The sequence below is a fragment of the Eumetopias jubatus genome, unplaced genomic scaffold (assembly GCF_037043125.1).
Source record: "Eumetopias jubatus isolate StellerSeaLion01/CBP00866 unplaced genomic scaffold, mEumJub1_p1.0 scaffold_1, whole genome shotgun sequence".
Lineage (NCBI taxonomy): Eukaryota > Metazoa > Chordata > Mammalia > Carnivora > Otariidae > Eumetopias > Eumetopias jubatus.
In genome coordinates this window covers 211,672,559-211,691,993 of record NW_028274807.1, presented here as the reverse complement: position 1 = coordinate 211,691,993, position 19,435 = coordinate 211,672,559, and the positions used below count along the sequence as shown (strand labels likewise).

The 19,435-nt window shown below is 40.8% G+C and overlaps 2 protein-coding genes across 2 annotated transcripts; both read left to right on the top strand.

Moving 5' to 3' along the window:
- The first annotated feature begins 7,159 nt into the window (after window positions 1-7,159).
- LOC114197741 (olfactory receptor 7D4-like) lies at window positions 7,160-8,101 on the top strand. Its single transcript, XM_028088881.2, is given in 3 exon segments — window positions 7,160-7,600; window positions 7,602-7,926; window positions 7,929-8,101. Coding segments are annotated over 3 exon segments (939 nt in total).
- A 9,600-nt stretch (window positions 8,102-17,701) lies between these two features.
- Window positions 17,702-18,634, top strand: LOC114197729 (olfactory receptor 7C1-like). Its single transcript, XM_028088863.2, has one exon. It carries the CDS (start codon window positions 17,702-17,704, stop codon window positions 18,632-18,634), a length of 933 nt encoding a protein of 310 aa, XP_027944664.1.
- Window positions 18,635-19,435: the final 801 nt, after the last annotated feature.

Sequence of the window (19,435 nt, the reverse complement as noted above, 5' to 3'; positions counted from 1 at the left end):
ACACGGGACTCGATCCTGGGACTCCAGGATCATGACCTGAGCCGAAGGCAGTCGCTTAACCAGTGGAGCCACCCAGACGCCCACTTCATAAGTTTTTTAAATGAGAGGATGGATTTCCTTGAGTAAGACTGAATTCCCAGTAATGGATCCAATGATACCAAGGACTGTTTGGGGGATGATAAATGAATCATTCTGCAAGTACATTATAGAACTTAAACTAGACTATAGTTCTCTCTGGGAACAAATGTGCCACTAATCTTTCTTTTTCTCATTTAAAAATTTTTTTAGTTTTTTTTAAATTCCAGCATAATTAACATACAGTGTTATATTAATCTCAGGTGTATAATACAATGGTTCAACAATTCTATACATGACTCAGTGGTCATCATGATGACTGTACTCTTAATCCCCTTCACCTATTTGGCCCATCCCCCACCTATCTCCCCTCTGGCAACCACCAGTTTGTTATCTATATTTAAGAGTCTTTTTTCTTTTTTGAAAATATTTTATTTATTTATTTGACAGAGAGAGAGCACAAGCGGGGGAGCAGCAAGCAGAGGGAGAGGGAGAAGCAGGCTTCCCGCTGAGCAAGGAGCCCGATGTGGGGCTCGATCCCAGGACCCTGAGATCATGACCTGAGTTGAAGGCAAACACTTAACCAACTAAGCCACCCAGGTGCCCCTCCTTTTTTTTCTTTGTTTTGTTCCTTAAGTTCCACATATGAGTGAAATTTTATGGTGCTTGTCTTTCTCTGTCTGACTTATTTCATGCAGCATTATACCCTCTAGATCCATCCATGTTGTTCTAAATGGCAATATTTCATTATTTTTTATGGCTCAGTAATAGAATTACCATATGATTCAGTATGATTCCACTACTGGGTATTTACCCAAAGAATACAAAAACACTAATTCGAAAAGATATGTGCACCCTTATGTTTATTGCAGATTTATCTACAATAGCCAAGATATGGAAGTAACCCAAGTGTCCATCAATAGATGAATGGACAAGGAAGATGTGCTCTATAAATACAATGGAATATTGGCCATAAAAAAAGAATGAAATTATGCCATTAATCTTTATAGCAGTCTTTCACATCCTCAATGGAAGCTCATTTCCCCATTAGTACTTGCTATGGATTGAAAGTTTCTGTCCCCTCAAAATTCATATGTTGAAACCCTAACCCCCAAAGTGATGATATTAAGAGGTGGAGCCTTGGAAGGTAATTAGGATTAGATGGTCATAAAGATAAAGCCCTCATGAATGGAATTAATATTCTTATGAGAGTCACAAGAGAACTTACCTCTTCTCTCTGCCTTGTGTGGACACAATGAGAGGTCAGCCACATGCAACCCAGAAAAAGGCTTTCACCAGAACTTGATTGTGCTGGTGCTTTACTCTCAGACTTCTAGCCTCCAGAACTGTGAGGAATATATTTTGTTGTTAAAGCCACCCAGTTTACGATATTTTGTTATAGCAGCCCAAACTGACTATGACATTGTTCTTCAAGTAGATGAAAGAATTTGTATAATCCAGGTGCCTGGGTGGCTCAGTCATTAAGCGGCTGCCTTTGGCTCAGGTCATGATCCCAGGGTCCTGGGATCGAGTCCCACATCAGGCTCCCTGCTCCATGGGAAGCTTGCTTCTCCCTGTCCCGCTTCCCCTGCTTGTGTTCCTGCTCTCGCTGTCTCTCTGTCAAATAAATAAATAAAATCTTAAAAAAAAAGATTTTGTATAATCCAACCATTTTATGATACAACTTCCCAAATAACCAATATTCTCTCTATACACTCCAATTTGTCAACTTTCCTGTTTATTAAAATTGTTTTAAATAAGGCTTCCAGGGGCGCCTGGGTGGCTCAGTCATTAAGCATCTGCCTTCAGCTCAGGTCATGATCCTAGGGTCCTGGGATCAAGCCCCGCATCAGGCTCCCTGCTCAGTGGGAAGCCTGCTTCTCCCTCTCCCACTCCCCCCTTGTGTTCCTGCTCTCGTTATCTCTCTCTCTTCGTCAAATAAACAAAAAAATCTTTAAAAAAAAAATAAGGCTTCCATATTTTTTCTTCACAAATTGCATCTACTCCAGGTTTTCTCTATAGTAATTTTGTGATATTAGTAATTTGGGTCTTATTATCCTACTTTAAAATAATTATTTCTCATTTGAATAGGTTCAGGGTTCAAATTCAAAAGTTTTGAAAGTTTATTTTTAAAAAGTTTTGAAAAGATAGACCATGCAAAACACCTATCTCATCCCTATATTTTTTTATTTTTTAAAAGATTTTATTTATTTATTTATTTATTTATTTAAGAGAGAAAGCATAAGTGGGGAGGAAGGGGCAGAAGTGGAGAGAGAAGCAGTCTCCCTGGGATCTTGACCTGAGCCAAGGCAGACACTTAACTGCTTAACCAACTGAGCAACCCAAGCACCACCTATTACAGAAGGAAGGAGAGAGGGAGGGAAAAAATTGAGTTTGTTGTTGGAAAGATTCAGTTTGATGTGCCTGTGAAATACCCTACAAATAATTTCCCCTTGGCAGTGGCATGGGTTGATCTCATGTTTTGTTTTAATGGCTTTAGTGGGAGAGAATTGGGTTACAGAGGAGCAGGTCAGAAAGACAACATTATGCTTGGCTCAGCCTTACTCAAGATCCTTAATTTCTCAGTGTGGCTCCCACTTCCTAAAGACAGTTCTTCCCAACTCTTGACACTCATGCATCACAAATAAACTCTCCGGGACACTGCACATTGCTGCAGGTCACTATCCAAATGGTGATCGGGTGGACAGTAAACTGGGGTTGGGTTGCCAACTTCTCCTTTCAGAATTATGGGCTTATTCCCCAGATTCAGGGAGTGCAGGCTTCTCACAGCTCTCAGCCTTTTCCCTCTATGAGAATTGCCCTCAGCTAAAGGAAGCTGATTCACTTACCCAAGGTCACACCACTCAAATCTCTTGCTGTGGGAGCATAAATGCCTGACAGCCATCCGTACCCACCACTCTTTGCTCTGAAGATGCTGCTGGTTGCTCCCATCCATGGACTGAACACAGTAGGGTACCAGTGCGTGCCCAATGCCATGCTCAAACAATGACATTCATGACCACAGTCAATTAACTCTGCCAAGATGGTGACTCCTTTTTCTGCCATAAGGGACCTCAAGTGCCAGGCAAGTGCATAGCTTGAAGTTCAATGGGACTTTTTCCATGTCTCTGGAAGTGCTAGCCTTGTAGGTGTCAAGACCTCTAAAGCTGCTGAGGCTAGAGTTGAGGAGACCTGAAGCAAATACTGCCCAATTGGCTCACTGTGCATGATGTTAGACAGGGCTACTTCTATTAACAAGCCTTGATTTCTGGACCCATGAATCCTATACATTGGCAATACAGCATATTATGACTGTCATTGACTTAGATGTACATGCATCCTGTGAATTGTGTAGTCAGTATGTGTTGTGTATTTAAATGCCTGCAGTAAATATGATCACACTCTTGGAAATCAAACATGTTCCATTATTTTCCATTAAACAAAAATTTTGTTACCTAACCACACTCCATGATTTCTTTATGCAATGTTCTACCTCTATCCTCACCTTCTCTGACAAACTTTATAGGTGGTATATATTGGCACCTCTATTTCCTCCATACTCACCCATCAACCCACTCTACCTGGATTGGTTATGCCCCTACCCCTCACTTTAGAGGTAAAAAATGGAGCCCTCCCTAATATCAACAAAGGCTTCCATGTCACCAGCAAATGTCAAGGGATATTTTCAGTCTTCACTTGGTTAGTCCTTCCAACAGAACCAAAACTATTAACCACTCTGCTTTTCTTCAGAAAGAACCTCTTTGCTCCATGACACTGCAGACACCAAGTGATCTTTGAAATCTTCAAAGATTTTTCAAGGGATGAACATCATGGAACGTTCACTCCTGGTTTTGGCTCTTGTAGGAATTAAATGTTCCTTAGGGGATACCTTGTCATTTAAGTCAAACCAAAGAGAGAAGAATTTCTCCTTGAAGAAATTACTTTCATCTTGGCCCATTGTTGTCTACACAGACATAGCATTGTCTGAAATTTTTCCATTCTTTCATCTTTCTATCCCAGGGAACTGAATTGTTCAGAGACAGGAACATCAGTAGAACAATTTATTTAATGAGGAGCTCTAAGAACTCAACTTTGAGATGATAATAACAGATCTCTGCTGCTCCTTCCTATAATTCTCTGTTGCCAGCCTAGGGGAAAACCCAAATGGGCTTCTCCAGGACAGACTGCAGAGAAGAGAAAGCTTCAGTGATAACCCTCAGAGATGGTAGGATCATTGCTTCCCAGTCAAGACTGGAGGAATATGAGGGAAAGGGGTGAGAGAGTGGGCACCGGGCTTTATTTGTAAAATAATGAAATAGTCCCATATTTAGTTAGTCAGCAAAGCTGAAGTCTCTGTAGTTCAAAGGGGCTTTACTTGCTACTTAAGTCAGTCTTTTCCAGCTCTTGCTAAGCTTCCTTATCTCTCTCTTTCAGAATTTAGAGCCTCTCTCCAGTAAGAGTTGTTTTCCAGTGTGTCTCCTCCTCTTCTCTACTCTTTCCCATGAATTGTAAGCTCCTGTTCAATTGCCTGTCCCATCATTTCTTCATTAACTACTCACTGAAGATCTATTAAGCACAAGGTATTAACTATTTTGTTCCTCGTGTGATTGAATTTTTCTATTATATTCCCTGTTTTTGCTGGCAGATATGACTTACTGATAGCACTTAATAGTTCTGTATTATTTTGTTTTCCTTTAGTGTCCACTATATATCTACAAATGATGTCATTATTTCTGGCTTTTGGCTAATTTCCTTTTCTTATCACTCTCTTTAAATGTTCATGAGAATGTTGAATGATTGAAGTTGGAATGGACTGCTTGGCCTTTTCATGAATTGAACACAAATATTTTAGTGTTTTAATGTAGAGTACCCTGTTGGCTGCAGTTTTCAACAGCTATTCTTTATTGGGTTAAGAAATTGTTCTTAGTCTCCTCCTTGATGAGAGGCTCTATCCTGACAGCTAACCACAGGAATGGCTGCTACATTTTCTCAAATCCATTTTCTATTGTGATTAGGATTATGATTCCTCTTCATTTCCCTATATTTGTGATGAAATGTTTTTGCAAACCTCCTAGCATTAAATCATCTTTCCATTCCTAGAATAGGTATGACTTTTTCATGGTATATTACTCTTTTAAATAGGTATGAATGCATTGCATTTAACCTTACTATTCTATTTTGTGTTCACATTCGGGTATATGATGAGTTTGAAGATTCCTTTTTTGCATTATAGTTGACGCTTTTGGTCTCAATCTTTATTATACATCTAACATTTGCATATGTTGAACAACTACTATGCACAGACACTATGTAAGTCCCTGGAAAGACAATGGTGAGCAAAAACAGTCTCCATTTCTGACCCACAAATATATATATATAATTACTAACATGATAGTTACATTAAGGAATAGTACAGGGTGCTCCACATGTGCTCCTCACATACTCTGTCCCTCCTGAACCTCACTTTCTGCTCTCCATCTCACTGGCCTCTCAAATCCCTTCCATTACCAAGCTCACCCAACCATGGGAAAACTGCAAATTCTGTTCTTTCTGCCCAAAATGTGTTCCTTTTCCTTATTTCTCTTAATTAACAATTACCCATTCTTCCTCTAGCAGCTCAAATATTCATATTTCACAGAAGTCTTTTCTACCCACCTTCCTAGGCTAAATTGCTCCTCCATGATTCTGTTTTCCTTTTAATTAATCAGCATTCTATAGACATTAATAATACTAAAACTTTTTCTATTATAGAAGATGTAAACATTTATTTTCACATCTTAAACTTGCCTTTCAATTTTTAGGACGATTTGATTTATAGAAGCTTCAAATATTTTTTATCTTTTTTTTTTTTGCAATTAACTCCTCTGGTTTTTAATATAACACATCCCCACTTGTGGGCATGAACATATAAGCATACACTCTCACACATGCTTTGTATTTTATTTTAATGATTTGTGATTTTCCCCCTTCTTATTTATGTAATCCATATGCTTTTTCCTCTTTCTTGGAAGAATCCACCTGGCAGGTGGTATCTGAAAGAGGGAGGCATAGGGTCTTCCTTAACTAGAAGTGCTACATGGTAGTCAAAAGAGGTAACAGACCTGTTGTGTTTCTAATGATCAGAATTCCATCTTTGATGGCTGCCCCAGTTTAAGTAGAATATTGATAAATGACAGCCATCCAAGACAAAAATTTTGTGATGGTAAGAACAGAAGCTCACATTTGTCAAGTGTCCTTTGTATGTCACAAGAACCACACTAGAAACATTACATTCATCATCTCATTTAATTCACTCACCAGGCTTGCAATGTAGGGAATATTTACTACTCCCATTGTGGAGGTAAGGTATCTGCAGCTACAAGAGATTAACTAATTTTGTTAGGGTCACACAGAGAGTAAGTTGGTAGACCAAATTTTTATTCTAGAAAGTCTGACTCAAGATCCCTTTTTTTAAATCACAGTTCTAGAATACTGTATTTTGGGACAGTTAAATATCAAAAAATAATTGTCATAAAAGGAATACATTAATAAAAATAGTTATTATTTATCGACATCCTACTGTGCACAATAGCATTTTGAATCATTATAAAGAAGGTAATAGCAGTAACCACATTTTTTAGGGGAAAAAAGGACACTTTGAGAGTTAACTGTGACATCAGTAGGATACATCAGGTCACAGAGTGAAGGTTGTTTGAGTTGAAAACCTATCTTAATCACTATGATAGGGTTATTAGAATAAAGGAAGTTACCAAAGAAAAGACCTTAAATGTCTTCAATTACTTTGGAAGATCATATCAAAGAAGAAATCAGTTTATATCCATAGATTTGAACAGAAGAATTAGAACCAGTGAGTAGCAGATAAAAGAGAAAGATCTCTGCTAAGTTAAAGACAGTCTAAATGATTATGCACATTTAAAATGGAAATGGACTACCACCTCAATGAGTGGATCACTGGCATTGGAAGGACTCATGGAGGGTAAAGGATGCCCATGCAAAATGGGATCAAAGGTGAATACTAGGAGGTGCCAGCTGGCCGTTCATTGAAGGTTGTTTTGCCTCCTTCTCCAGCAAACACACCAGCTACATGGGAGGAGGAAACCAGACAGAAGTATCAGTATTCCTCCTTCTGGGCCTCTTAGAAGATCGAGAACTGCAGCCTCTCCTCTTTGGCTTGTTTCTGCCCATGTATCTGGTCACGGTGCTGGGAAACCTGCTCATCATCCTGGCAGTCGGGTCTGACTCCCACCTCCACACCCCCATGTACTTCTTCCTCTCCAACCTGTCCTTTGTAGACATCTGCTTCACCTCCACCACCATCCCCAAGATGCTGCTGAACATCCAGGCACACAGCAAAGACATCTCCTATACAGGATGCATCACTCAGGTGTATTTTTTTATGGATTTTGCTGGAATGGATGATTTCCTCTTGACGGTGATGGCCTATGACAGATTTGTGGCTATCTGCCACCCCCTCCATTACACAGTCATCACGAACCCACGCCTCTGTGTCCTCCTGGTTCTGATTTGTTGGTTGGCTCACCATTTTCTGGGTTTCCCTGATTCATATTCTACTGGTGGGGCAGCTGACCTTCTGCCCAGGCACGGAACTTCCACATTTCTTCTGTGAACTGGCTCAGATTCTCAAGGTGGCCTGCTCGGACACCCTCATCAATAACATATGCTTGTATGTTGCCACTGCCCTGCTGTGCATGTTTCCTCTCACTGGGATCCTCTTTTCTTACTCTCAGATTGTCTCCTCCTTAATGAGGATGTCCTCCTCTGAGGGCAAGTATAAAGCATTTTCCACTTGTGGGTCTCATCTCTCTATGGTCTCTTTGTTTTATGGCACAAGCCTGGGGTCTACCTCACATCTGCTGTGACCCATTCTCCCCAGAGAAGCTTGGTTGCCTCAGTGATGTACACTGTGGTCACCCCCATGCTGAACCCCTTCATCTACAGCCTGAGGAACAAGGATGTGAAGGGAGCCCTGCGAAGGCTCCTCAGTAGAGTAGCCTTGTGTCCATGATGGGCCACTGGCCTCAGAACCAAGTGGACATTGCAGGCCGCAAAGGCAAATGTGAACTTAAATCTGTTTTTTTCTCCTCTAATAGACATGTTTGATTTATCCAATTCCCAAAGCATCCATGACTTTCCTTTTATTTGTTTTTGTATTAGTCTCTCCTCAACAACTCCCTCCATAGTCCCTTTTTACTTTTCTTCTCTATATGCTGTCCACAAAATTCCATGTTTGGCCAGCTTTCTTGCAGTCATTCTTAAGATTTCTAACTTTAGGCTTAAAGTACTTATATCAAGTGCTGCTGTGGTTGCCCCCAAAATTATCCTCTAAAACATTGATGTTCTTCGGGAGCCTGGGTGGCTCAGTCGTTAAGCGTCTGCCTTCGGCTCAGGTCATGATCCCAGGGTCCTGGGATTGAGCCCCGCATCGGGCTCCCTGCTCAGCGGGAAGACTGCTTCTCCCTCTCCTGCTCCCCCTGCTTGTGTTCCTGCTCTCACTATGTCTCTCTCTGTCAAATAAATAAATAAAATCTTTTAAAAATAAATAAATAAGGGCGCCTGGGTGGCTCAGTTGGTTAAGTGACTGCCTTCGGCTCAGGTCATGATCCTGGAGTCCTGTGATCGAGTCCTGCATCAGGCTCCCTGCTCAGCAGTGAGTCTGCTTCTCCCTCAGACCCTCCCCCGCCCCCATGCTCTCTCTATCTCATTCTCTCTCTCTCAAATAAAAAAAAAATCTACTAAAAAATAAATAAATAAAATAAAATAAAACATTGATGTTCTTCACCTTCATTTGTTTGTGTGCTTGTTTTCCCCACAAGAAATAGAATGAAATCATACATGGTCACACCAAAGTGTTTACCATATCAGAACTGTGCCTGTTTCCTCCTTTACATGTTTGACTTTACATCATCTTGAAAAAATGTCCTGGAGACATTTCCTCTCATTCACCCCACTTCTCAAAAGAATAGAGTGAGATTGAGTTGCACTATAACCTGGCTAGCTGACATGGCGTTTCTATCCTACTTTTTTTTTTTTTAAGGATTTTATTTATTTATTTATTTGACAGAGAGAGACACAGCGAGAGAGTGAACACAAGCAGGGGGAGTGGGAGAGGGAGAAGCAGGCTTCCCGCTGAGCAGGGAGACCGATGCGGGGCTCGACCCCAGGACCCTGGGATCACGACCTGAGCTGAAGGCAGACGCTTAACGATTGAGCCACCCAGGCGCCCCAAGATAAAGCTTTTTTAATCTCCAGGAGCATGATCTTATTGACTGCACATGTTTGGATGTACCAAGTAAAGAAGGAATAAATGGAAGAAAAAAATTTGCCTCTCTGCAGAGCTATTTTCAGGTAAGCAGAAGACGGAGAAAGTTTCATTTCTATTATTCTCCCGATCTTAATTGTTTAAAAAGTACAATGACAATAGAACAATTTATTTAATGAGGTGCTCTGAGAATTCAGCCTTCAAGTTCCTGGAAACTTTGAGTAAGCTCTGGGTGTCTCCAAGGCAGATCATGTTGGGCCTCCCAGAGATATGGGTGATGAATTCCCTGCCTGGATCATCTCCTTGAAATTTCTGGGAGAAAGTCACTGTACTAGAAAGAGCCAGGGCAACCAGGGGTTTCCCTGATGCCATCTGAAAGAGCTAGTGTATCCTAGTAAATGCTCAGGGTGGGGTCGGGTGGAGGGGCTGTAAACAGTGGAGAAAAACTTTTATTAGACCAGAGCATTAGGGACACAGAAAAGAGCAGTGTTTCTCAAGCATCTCCAGATCAGTTTGTAAGACATGCAAATTCTTGACCTTTGTCCCAGATCTACTAAATCAGAAACTCCAGGGTCAGGCCCAACCATTTGCATTTAATAAGCCACACAGGTGAATCTTTGCTAAAATTTGAAAACAATCGCCTGAGGTGATTTGTTGAAATGCTTGATGAAGGACCCACACAGGGCTGCATCTTCAAAGGTCTGAGGGCTCTCCACCTCCAAAATCTTATCTACGAACAATGATACATTTGTCTTTTACTTTACAATGCTTGTGACACCTCTCTTTTTTCATCTTATGCAATTGTTTGATCATGAGAATGCTATTAAAAACCCATGGTTCGGACGCCTGGGTGGCTCAATCAGTTAAGCATCTGCCTTGGGCTCAGGTCATGATCCCAGGATCCTGGGATTGAGTCCCATATCAGGCTCCCTGCTCAGCGGGAAGCCTGCTTCTCCCTCTCACACCCTGCCTGCTTGTGTTCTCTCTGTCAAATATAAAAAATAAAAGCTCATGTTTCAAAGCAGCGACCCTTGCGTGTTCATTAACTGTCATTTCTTGATGCATCCATGTTCAGTTAACCATTTCTCTCATTTAAAAATCATTATGGTTTATCATTTTAAAGATAAATCCTTATTTTTCTAATTTGAGAGCCTGCATCCCCTCCCTCCTGCCACGTACACGCCACGGCTTACAGCAATAGCTGTTAAAAATTATCAAATAATTTTCTTCCTATTGAATTTACTATCTTTTTTGTCAACCTAAAATTGTTAGGAGGCAATAATTAAGTAAAAGCATGTATTTGGGATCAAAGAATTGCAGTTTGGTTACACAGATTTTAGTAGCAACCCAAATAGTGTCCTACTACCAAGCAAAAGTCAAAAACCACTTTAAAAAGTGTTTTTTTTTTAAAGCAAAAGAGAATGCTTGCTGTTTACAAAGAATTTTGATTGGTGTTGACGGCAGAAGCTAATCTTGGCTAAGGCTATCACTAAGCAAAAGTCTATTACTTTAACAAGTCACAGGTGTTCAGGTAATCTTTGGAATTTTTGCAATTTGGCCAAGTCATGGTTCTACCCAAGAGGAGGAGTATAAGGCCCATCTCCCTAACGGCCTCCCAGCTCCATTTGAAAACACCTTGACATAAATGACTCAACTGTATTTCAACTTTTACTTTTTGTTTTGATATTGTTAAAAAACAAGACAACAGGCCCAAAATGGAGTCACTTACACCAAGCCTCATATAACCAAACAGAGATTTAATTAATCAGCTGTCCCAGCCAGAAATGGAATTTTAAAATAGCTGTCAAAATCACCTCATCAGCACTAGTTAGGTGACCTGCCTGGTGGGACCCCTGCCATCCCCTACAGGGAAAGTAACCTTGCAATAACCAACCCGCTCTTTTGCCTAGTACGTCTGCCTTATTCCTACTCCCTTCTGCCTAAAAAAGTCTTTCATTTTATATGGCTTCTTAGGGCTCCTTGGATGCTGCCCAATTCAGGTTAATTTGATACATTTATAAATATATATATATTTTTAAATATTTATATATTTTAATATGATTGCCAATGTAGCAATAATTAGCACCTCTATCCTGTTATATAATTATCATTTCTTTTTAAAATTTTTTATTGTTATGTTAATCACCACACATTACATCATTAGTTTGTGATGTAGTGTTCCATGATTCATTGTTTGTGTATAACACCCAGTGCTCCACGCGGAACGTGCCCTCTTTAATACCCATCACCAGGCTAACCCATCCCCCCACCCCCCTCCCCTCTAGAACCCTCAGTTTGTTTTTCAGAGTCCATTGTCTCTCATGGTTCGTCTCCCCCTCCGACTTACTCCCCTTCATTCTTCCCCTTCTGCTATCTTCTTCTATAATTATCATTTCTGTTTAGTGGCTGGAATAAGTTCTAATCTCTTAGCAAGTTTCATGATTATAATACAGAATTGCTGTCTCTATTTCACTCTACTGTGTATTAGGTCTCTAGGACTCATTTACTACTCTTTGCAAGTTTGTACACAAACTTATATAACCTCTAGCCTATCCCCTCACCACCTAGCCCCTGGTAACCACCATTTTTTTCTCTGTTTTTATGAGTTCGGTTCTTAAATTCTTTTTATTTTTAGATTTTTAAGATTCAAATATAATCAACATACAGCATTATATTAGTTTCGGGTGTACAATAGAATGATTCAGCAATTCTACACATTTCTCAGTGTTCATCAAGTATACTCTTAACTGTTGAATCACTATATTGTACACCTGAAACTAATATAACACTGTGTATTAGTTACACTGGAATTAAAAAATGAAAGATAAGAAAATAGAGACAATGCAAAAAAACAAAAACAAAACAAAACAAAAAACAACCCAACCAAGGTAAGTGTACTTTTAATCCCCTGTATCTATTTCACTCATTCCCTTACCCACCTCCCCCTGGCAAACACCAGTTTGTTCTCTGTATTTAAAGAGTCTGTTTTCTTGTCTGTTTCTTTTCTTTGCTCATTTGTTTTGTTTCTTAAAGTTCACATATGAGTGAAATCAAATGGTATTTGTCTTTCTCTGATTGACTTACTTTACTTAACATTATATCTCTAGGTCCATCCACGTTGTTGCAAATTGCTGGATGTCTTTATTTCTCATGGATGAATAATATTTCATTATGTGTATATGCATATATATATATATATATATATATATATATATATATACCACATCTTCTTTATCCATTCATCCTTTGACAGGCACTTAGGTTGTTTCCATATCTTGGCTACTGTGAATAATGCTGCAATGAACATGGGAGTGCAGATATCTCTTCAACATTCTTTGTTGTTTTAGAAGCCTACCATGTTTTTTTCTCACTTTCAGAATTTTAATGTGATTTAATAAAAAAAAATTGTCTATCTAACATCTATTAGAGGATTTGCTATTTCAACCCAAATTGTTCTTTGAAAAACACAGCTGCCCCTCTCTCAAGGCATTAGCCAGTGACCTTTTTTTATTATGGTACCTCATTTACCATTTTTTTTAAAGATTTTATTTATTTAATTGAGAGGGAGAGAATGAGACAGAGAGAGAAGGAGCAGAGGGAGAAGCAGACTCCCCGCCAAGCAGGGAGCCCAACATGGGGCTTGATCCTGGGACTCTAGGATCATGACCTGAGCTGAAGGCAGAGGCTTAACTGATTGGGCCACCCAGGCGCCCCTCTCATTTACCATTTAACTCTGGGATCTTACACAGTACTTGACCTAAGTCATTTAGTAAAGATTTGACTAATTAATTAATTAGTGACACATCTAGATTCAAAGCCCCTACCAAAATCTTTCAGATCCACTTATCCGACACCCTCTTTACCTCTTCAGTATTTTTCCTAAGGACTACCAAATGCAGAATAGGGGTCATGGGGACTCTCAGTCTCTTCCCCTGGAGATGTTGACTGGGTAAGTCTGGAATAAGGTGGGAAGCTATACATTAACAATAGCCCCAGATGATACTTTTGATAAAGCTTACATTTTGAAACATCGCCCTAGGGCAACTGTTTCCAAAAGATTGTCCTAGAGACCAGCAAAATTTGGAACTTGTGAAAAATCCAAATTATCAGACCCAAACCCAGACCCACTGAGACAGAAACTTGGAGATGAAGCTCAGAAATCTGTTTAAAAAAGTACTCAAGGTCATCTTTGAGATGACCTTAAAGTTTGAGAACCATTACCCTAGTTACTCCTGGGACCCTTCACTACTCAGCCATGTGCCTAATGTGAATACTACAAGTCAGTTGTCCCCAAGAGAAGATCTAAGAAAGACTGGAGAGATCTTCCAAGAGAAAAGGACCCAGGAGAGAGGAGTCACAACTGGCCCCGCTGTTACTCTCCCAGGAATAAGGAATTGGCAGGTCAGAGACCCTTTCTCCTGTGTGGTCTCTGCCTTTGAGGGAATGGAAAATCCATTGATCAATTTGTCTAACAAGCTTCCGAGGGGATTCAGTCCCCAGGGTCACAAAACCTGTAACACACCAACATATAGTCACCAAGGCCCATGTACCACTCTCAAGATACTCATGCCTTCTCCAGGAGAAATCAGCCAGGCCCTGTATTACATGCCTGGCTCTGTATCCCTTCTCTTTTGGGAAACAAATCTTTCTTCATTGCCCTCCATGAGCGAACAGGATTCAGGGCAGTTGGCCCCTGTGGTGAGCCCGCATTGCCAAGCATGTATAGTCTAGTAAGTGCTGTGGGGAAACAGGGAAAAGAGGTGGTTGGGTAGAAAGGGCATTGACTACGGTTAAGCATATGGCAGGGACACCCTATGATGTCTAAGCAGAAGGAGCTCTAGGGACCAATTGCTTGGGAGGGTGAATGGCCACACTACTTGTTCAAAGTCGCTGTTGTGAGTGAGCTTTTACTTTGGTCTCATGTTATTTGGGTGGGTGGTTGATGGAGATTATAAAGATGAAGAAGAGGCTAAGCACCCAGTCCACTCTTGGATACCATAGCACTTTCTAGAACCACACTGTATAGTGACACAGTTACCAGTCGGAGTTGTACAAATGGATGCCCCCAGGTACTGCTAGGTTTTTAGGTCTTTTACTTTAAGTACTGATTTGTTTTCTCCTACCTGGCCCCAAAACTCCAGAGCCTCCATCTTCACTCAGCCTAGACAAATCCTTTCTGAATCCTTCTTTGCCACCTTCATTTGTTGGGGAACATCTTCTGTTTCTTCAAAAAGACCTTTCTTCCTCTTTCTTCACCCTTATCTGTGGTTCTTACAGAGATTTTCAAGAGTGAAGAGTCTGTGTTCCCTGGTATCTAGGGCCACAGTATATAAAAAGACAGGGGCAGGGTGGATAAGGGAGGAAAAGGGAAGCGCACAGTAAAGTCTAACATCCAGTCCCCTCTTGACATTCTACCCTTTTGCTCTTGGAACATTCTGGGAGACATTGAAACTCACATGTCCCTTTCTCATAGTTCCCCTTGATTGCACCTGGGAATCAGGTCTCATCCTTAAGTAGGGACATGGAGTCATTAGCAAGACATTGGATTAACTTTTTCACCTCTTCTCACCTTTGTTCCTCTTCCTTAAGATAAGTGGCATGGTCCCTTCAACATTAATGATGTGAGGATTCCCAACCCCATTCCCTTTGACCCTAGTTTTGCCTGCTTTAAATGTATCTTTCACTCCAGGTGCCAGGGAAAATTGTGATATGGATCATGTTACTCCTTTGGTCACAGTCCCTAAATAGCCCCTATCCTTTATCCATTATTTTTTTCAAGGTTCCCAGAGATGTAGTCTCTGTTCATCTCTCCAACCTCATTCTTCACTGTTCCCATGTCCCACTTTGTGCCTCAGCAAATTGCTAAGAGCACCCTGTCCCATGCTGCTTTTTGCTTCCTTTTCCCTTGCTGCCTTCTGTACCAGAAAAGCCCATACTCAATCATCAACCTAGACAACTCCTTGCCCAGGGATCTCTTCCTCCAGGAATGCCTCCCTGACTCCATCACTTCAGGCTGAATTTGGGGTTCCTTTCTGTACTTCACTTCGCAGACTGCCTTTATCTTAGCATTTAATTCACTGAATTACAATGTCAGGCTTCTGCATCCATCACTACCCCTGGAAGGTGGGGTTCCTCAGGACAAAACAACATCATTAATCTTTGTATCCCCAACAGCTAACACTTAGTCTGTCCCAAAGAAGCCCTTCTTGCACTAGACACTAGAAACAGAAGACAAACATGTATTTGGTGCATAAATTAAGGAGAAAGTGTAAATGACAAATGGTTGTATCCTCCACCTCTAATTTCTAACCTCTGGCCCTAAGATAAAATGTTTCTAATGTGTGGGAAACTCTTTCTTAAGATGAATGCTATTCCTTATTTTATGACCCATTTGAATCATAATACAGCACCTGTAAGAAATGAAATTGTTTTCCTAGATTCTAATGCAGTTGATGTTGTTAACACACACAGCATACTCCAGGAAATACCCAGAATTGTGGGCATTTCCTGTGCACTCTCTGATAGTCTGCTCAACAAATCAGATTGGAATGCAAGAGAGTAAGCCACACTTATTAGAATTCAAGGGAATCTTTTACAAACTATCATACTTTAAAGATGAGTCATGACCATTTGCTTAGAATACCTCTCACCAGAAGCCAGCAGAGATGATTGCAAACTGCTCACCCTACCAAGGGTCAGAACAAAGATGTTATTCACAGTCAAACAATTTGCCTCTGATATAATCATTTTTATCATTCCAGAAATACTATCGGCTTTGGGTTTTTGTGGGTTTTCTTTTTTTGAGATAAAATTGGCATGTAACAGGGATGCCTGGGTGGCTCAGTCGGTTAAGCATCTGCCTTCAGCTCGGGTCATGATCTCAGGGTCCTGGGATCGAGCCCCGCGTTGGGCTCCCTACTCAGTGGGGAGCCTGCTTCTCCCTCTCCCTCTGCTTGTGCTCTCTCTGTCAAATAAATAAAACCTTTAAAAAAATGGCATGTAACATTATATTAGTTTCAGGTGTACAACATAATGATTCCATATATTGCACATATAGAGGTCCCTGAGTGGCTCAGTCAGTTAAGCGTCTGCCTTCGGCTCAGGTCATGATCCCAAGTGTCTTGGAATCAAGCCTCGCATCAGGCTCCCTGCTCAGTGGGGAGCCTGCTTCTCTCTCTCCCTTCTGCCGTTCCCCCTGCCTATGCTCAATCTCTCTCTTTCTCTCTGTCAAATAAATAAATAAAATCTCTCTCTATATATACATATATGTACATATATTTAGCACATATAATATTTGACATATTATCACCACAATAAGTTTAGTTAACATCTGCCACTACACAGTTACAAAAAATTTTTTTCTTGTGGAAAACTTTTTTTAAGATTTTATTTATTTATTTATTTGACAGAGCAGGAACAGAAGGAGGGGAGCTGTAGGCAGAGAGAGAGGGAAAAGCAGGCTCCCCGCTGAACAAGGAGCCCAACGCAGGGTTCAATCCCAGGACCCTGGGATTGTGACCTGAGCCAAAGGCAGATGCTTAACTGACGGAACCACCCAGGTGTCCTTTCCCCCAATATTTAAAGAGCACCATTGAGGGTGACTCAAAATTCTCCTTGTGACCTTTGTAGTATTTTATCTTATGGTACCAAAATGGTTGAAACCTTGATATCTACGTTTCCATTGGACATTTTCACCAATTCTTAACTTCACAGATGAAGGATATTTTGTCAAGCAACAAATGTCCAGGAAGCATCTGGCCCTGGCCCTGCAGGATGTTGATAGCTCCTGGTACACTAAGCATTAAGAATTTGTTCATGTGGTTTGTTATTTGATAAAAACATTTTCTTTTTCCTCCTTTCTTTTTCTTAAGGAGTAAACCTACATTCTACTCATCCTGAAATAGTCTATCCAGATATTTGAGATACTCTCAAATTTTCTCGCCTCTGAGACATAGTTATCTCACCCTTTTTTTGGGTCCCAGATAAGGCAGATAATCCACATTAAGTTACTGAGGTTCACCAGACCTCTTGTTCCACATTTGTGTTAGAGTGAGTTTGGACCACTTTATCGCTAAGGTCCAAAGTGCTTCTTAACTTTTTAGATTTGATGATTCTAAATAAAGAGGATAAATGAGTGTCCCAGAGGCTGATGGACAGGGGTTGATCAACATTATTAAATGTTGCATGTAATGAATAACAGAATGTATTATTCTGTTATAATGTTAAGGCTATTATGCCCAGTGCTTCACTTCAGGAAATAAAAGTAATAGAGAGACTCTAGAATCTATCCAATGCCTATTTCATGTTCATTCCCTGCTTCAATCATCTAGCTGATGGGTTGGTAACATGGAACCAAGAAATCAAACAAGTGTTACAGAATTTTTACTCCTGGGATTTTCCCAAGCCTCAGTGTATCAACCCCTTCTCTTTGGTCTATTCCTGTCCATGTACCTGGTCACTGTGCTCGGGAACCTGCTCATCATCCTGGCCATCAGCTCGGACTCCCGCCTCCACACCCCCATGTACTTCTTCCTCTCCAACTTGTCCTTTGCTGACATCAGTTTCGTCTCCACCACAGTCCCTAAGATGCTGGTGAACATCCAAACACAAAGCAAATCCATCACCTATGCAGGTTGCATCACCCAGATGTATTTTTTTATGGTTTTTGGAGGTATGGACACTTTTCTCCTCACTGTGATGGCCTATGACCGGTTTGTGGCCATCTGTCACCCCTTGCACTACCCAGTCATCATGAATCTACGGCTCTGTGGCCTCCTGGTTCTCATGTCCTGGCTCATCAGCTTGTCATACTCCCTGATCCAGAGTCTGTTGATATTACGGTTGTCCTTCTGCACCAACTGGGTAATTCCACACTTTTACTGTGAACTTGCCAAGGCCCTCACACTTGCCTGCTCAGACACATTGGTCAATCATATCCTGCTATATATGGTAACTAGCCTTCTTGGCATTGTTCCCTTCTCCGGGATCCTTTTCTCCTATACCCGAATTGCCTCCTCAATCCTGAGAATCCCAACAGCTAATGGGAAGTATAAGGCATTTTCTACCTGTGCATCTCACCTGTCTGTGGTTTCTTTATTCTATGGGACAGGGCTTGGTGTGTATCTCAGTTCTGATGCATCTTCCTGGAGGGGCATGATCACCTCGGTGATGTACACCATGGTCACCCCAATGCTGAACCCCTTCATCTACAGCCTACGGAACAGGGACATCAAGAGGGCTCTACAAAACGTTTTGGGGAGAACACCCTATGTTCAGTGATAGGAATACTAGTCCTGGGTTTTTGAACTGATAGGAATAGCAGCAATTGGCTAAAGAAATCCTGCCTCTTAATCACATTGAGTTTTGCTTCTCACCCATCCTTCATAAGTGACTTTGCTCAGAATTGCCTTGTCAGTACTTTTTCTTATGTACTTTAACTTCTTATGTTGACTGCTCTGTTATCCTCAGTTCTACTCTCCATATCCCCTCCTTTTACTTTCCTTAATAGGAAAGTGCAGTAATCTGCACCTCAGCTTGGATTTCTAGTGCTGCGGCCACTTTAAGTACCAATTCAGAATAGTTGCATGAGGATTATGAAATAGTGCATTTTATCAATAACAGTTGCTAGCTCCTATTTACTAAGCACCTTTGGTGTGCCAGGCTACAGTAGGTATCTGGAACGCAGCAGTGAAGAGGAAAAAAATAGACAAAAATCTTTGCCCTCATAGAACATAAATCCAGGATCCCGGTTTCTCTGATCACATTTTATGTCCAAACACAATATATACACTGATGGATAAATTATTTATTTGGTTATTAGCAAGGTTGAAATTTTCTCCATATGTTTATTGAGTGCATTTCCAAACATCTCTGAGTTTGGGTTTCCAGATTCCTTAAACTTTTCAATGGGTACCTCCCTGCTGTCCCCAGGGAGGCATTGAATGAATGAATGCTCCCATTCCTCTTCTCCTTTCCTTGAATTTTCCCATTCCTGAGCTCAGTGTTGGGTTTGTAATTCAAAGAATATTGCGGACCATTTCAACTACCTTGGAAATGTCTTTAAAATTTTCTCAAATAAAT

Excerpts from the sequence above, each read along its gene's own strand:
- LOC114197729 (XM_028088863.2), top strand. The coding sequence starts at position 17,702 with ATGGAACCAAGAAATCAAACAAGTGTTACAGAATTTTTACTCCTGGGA.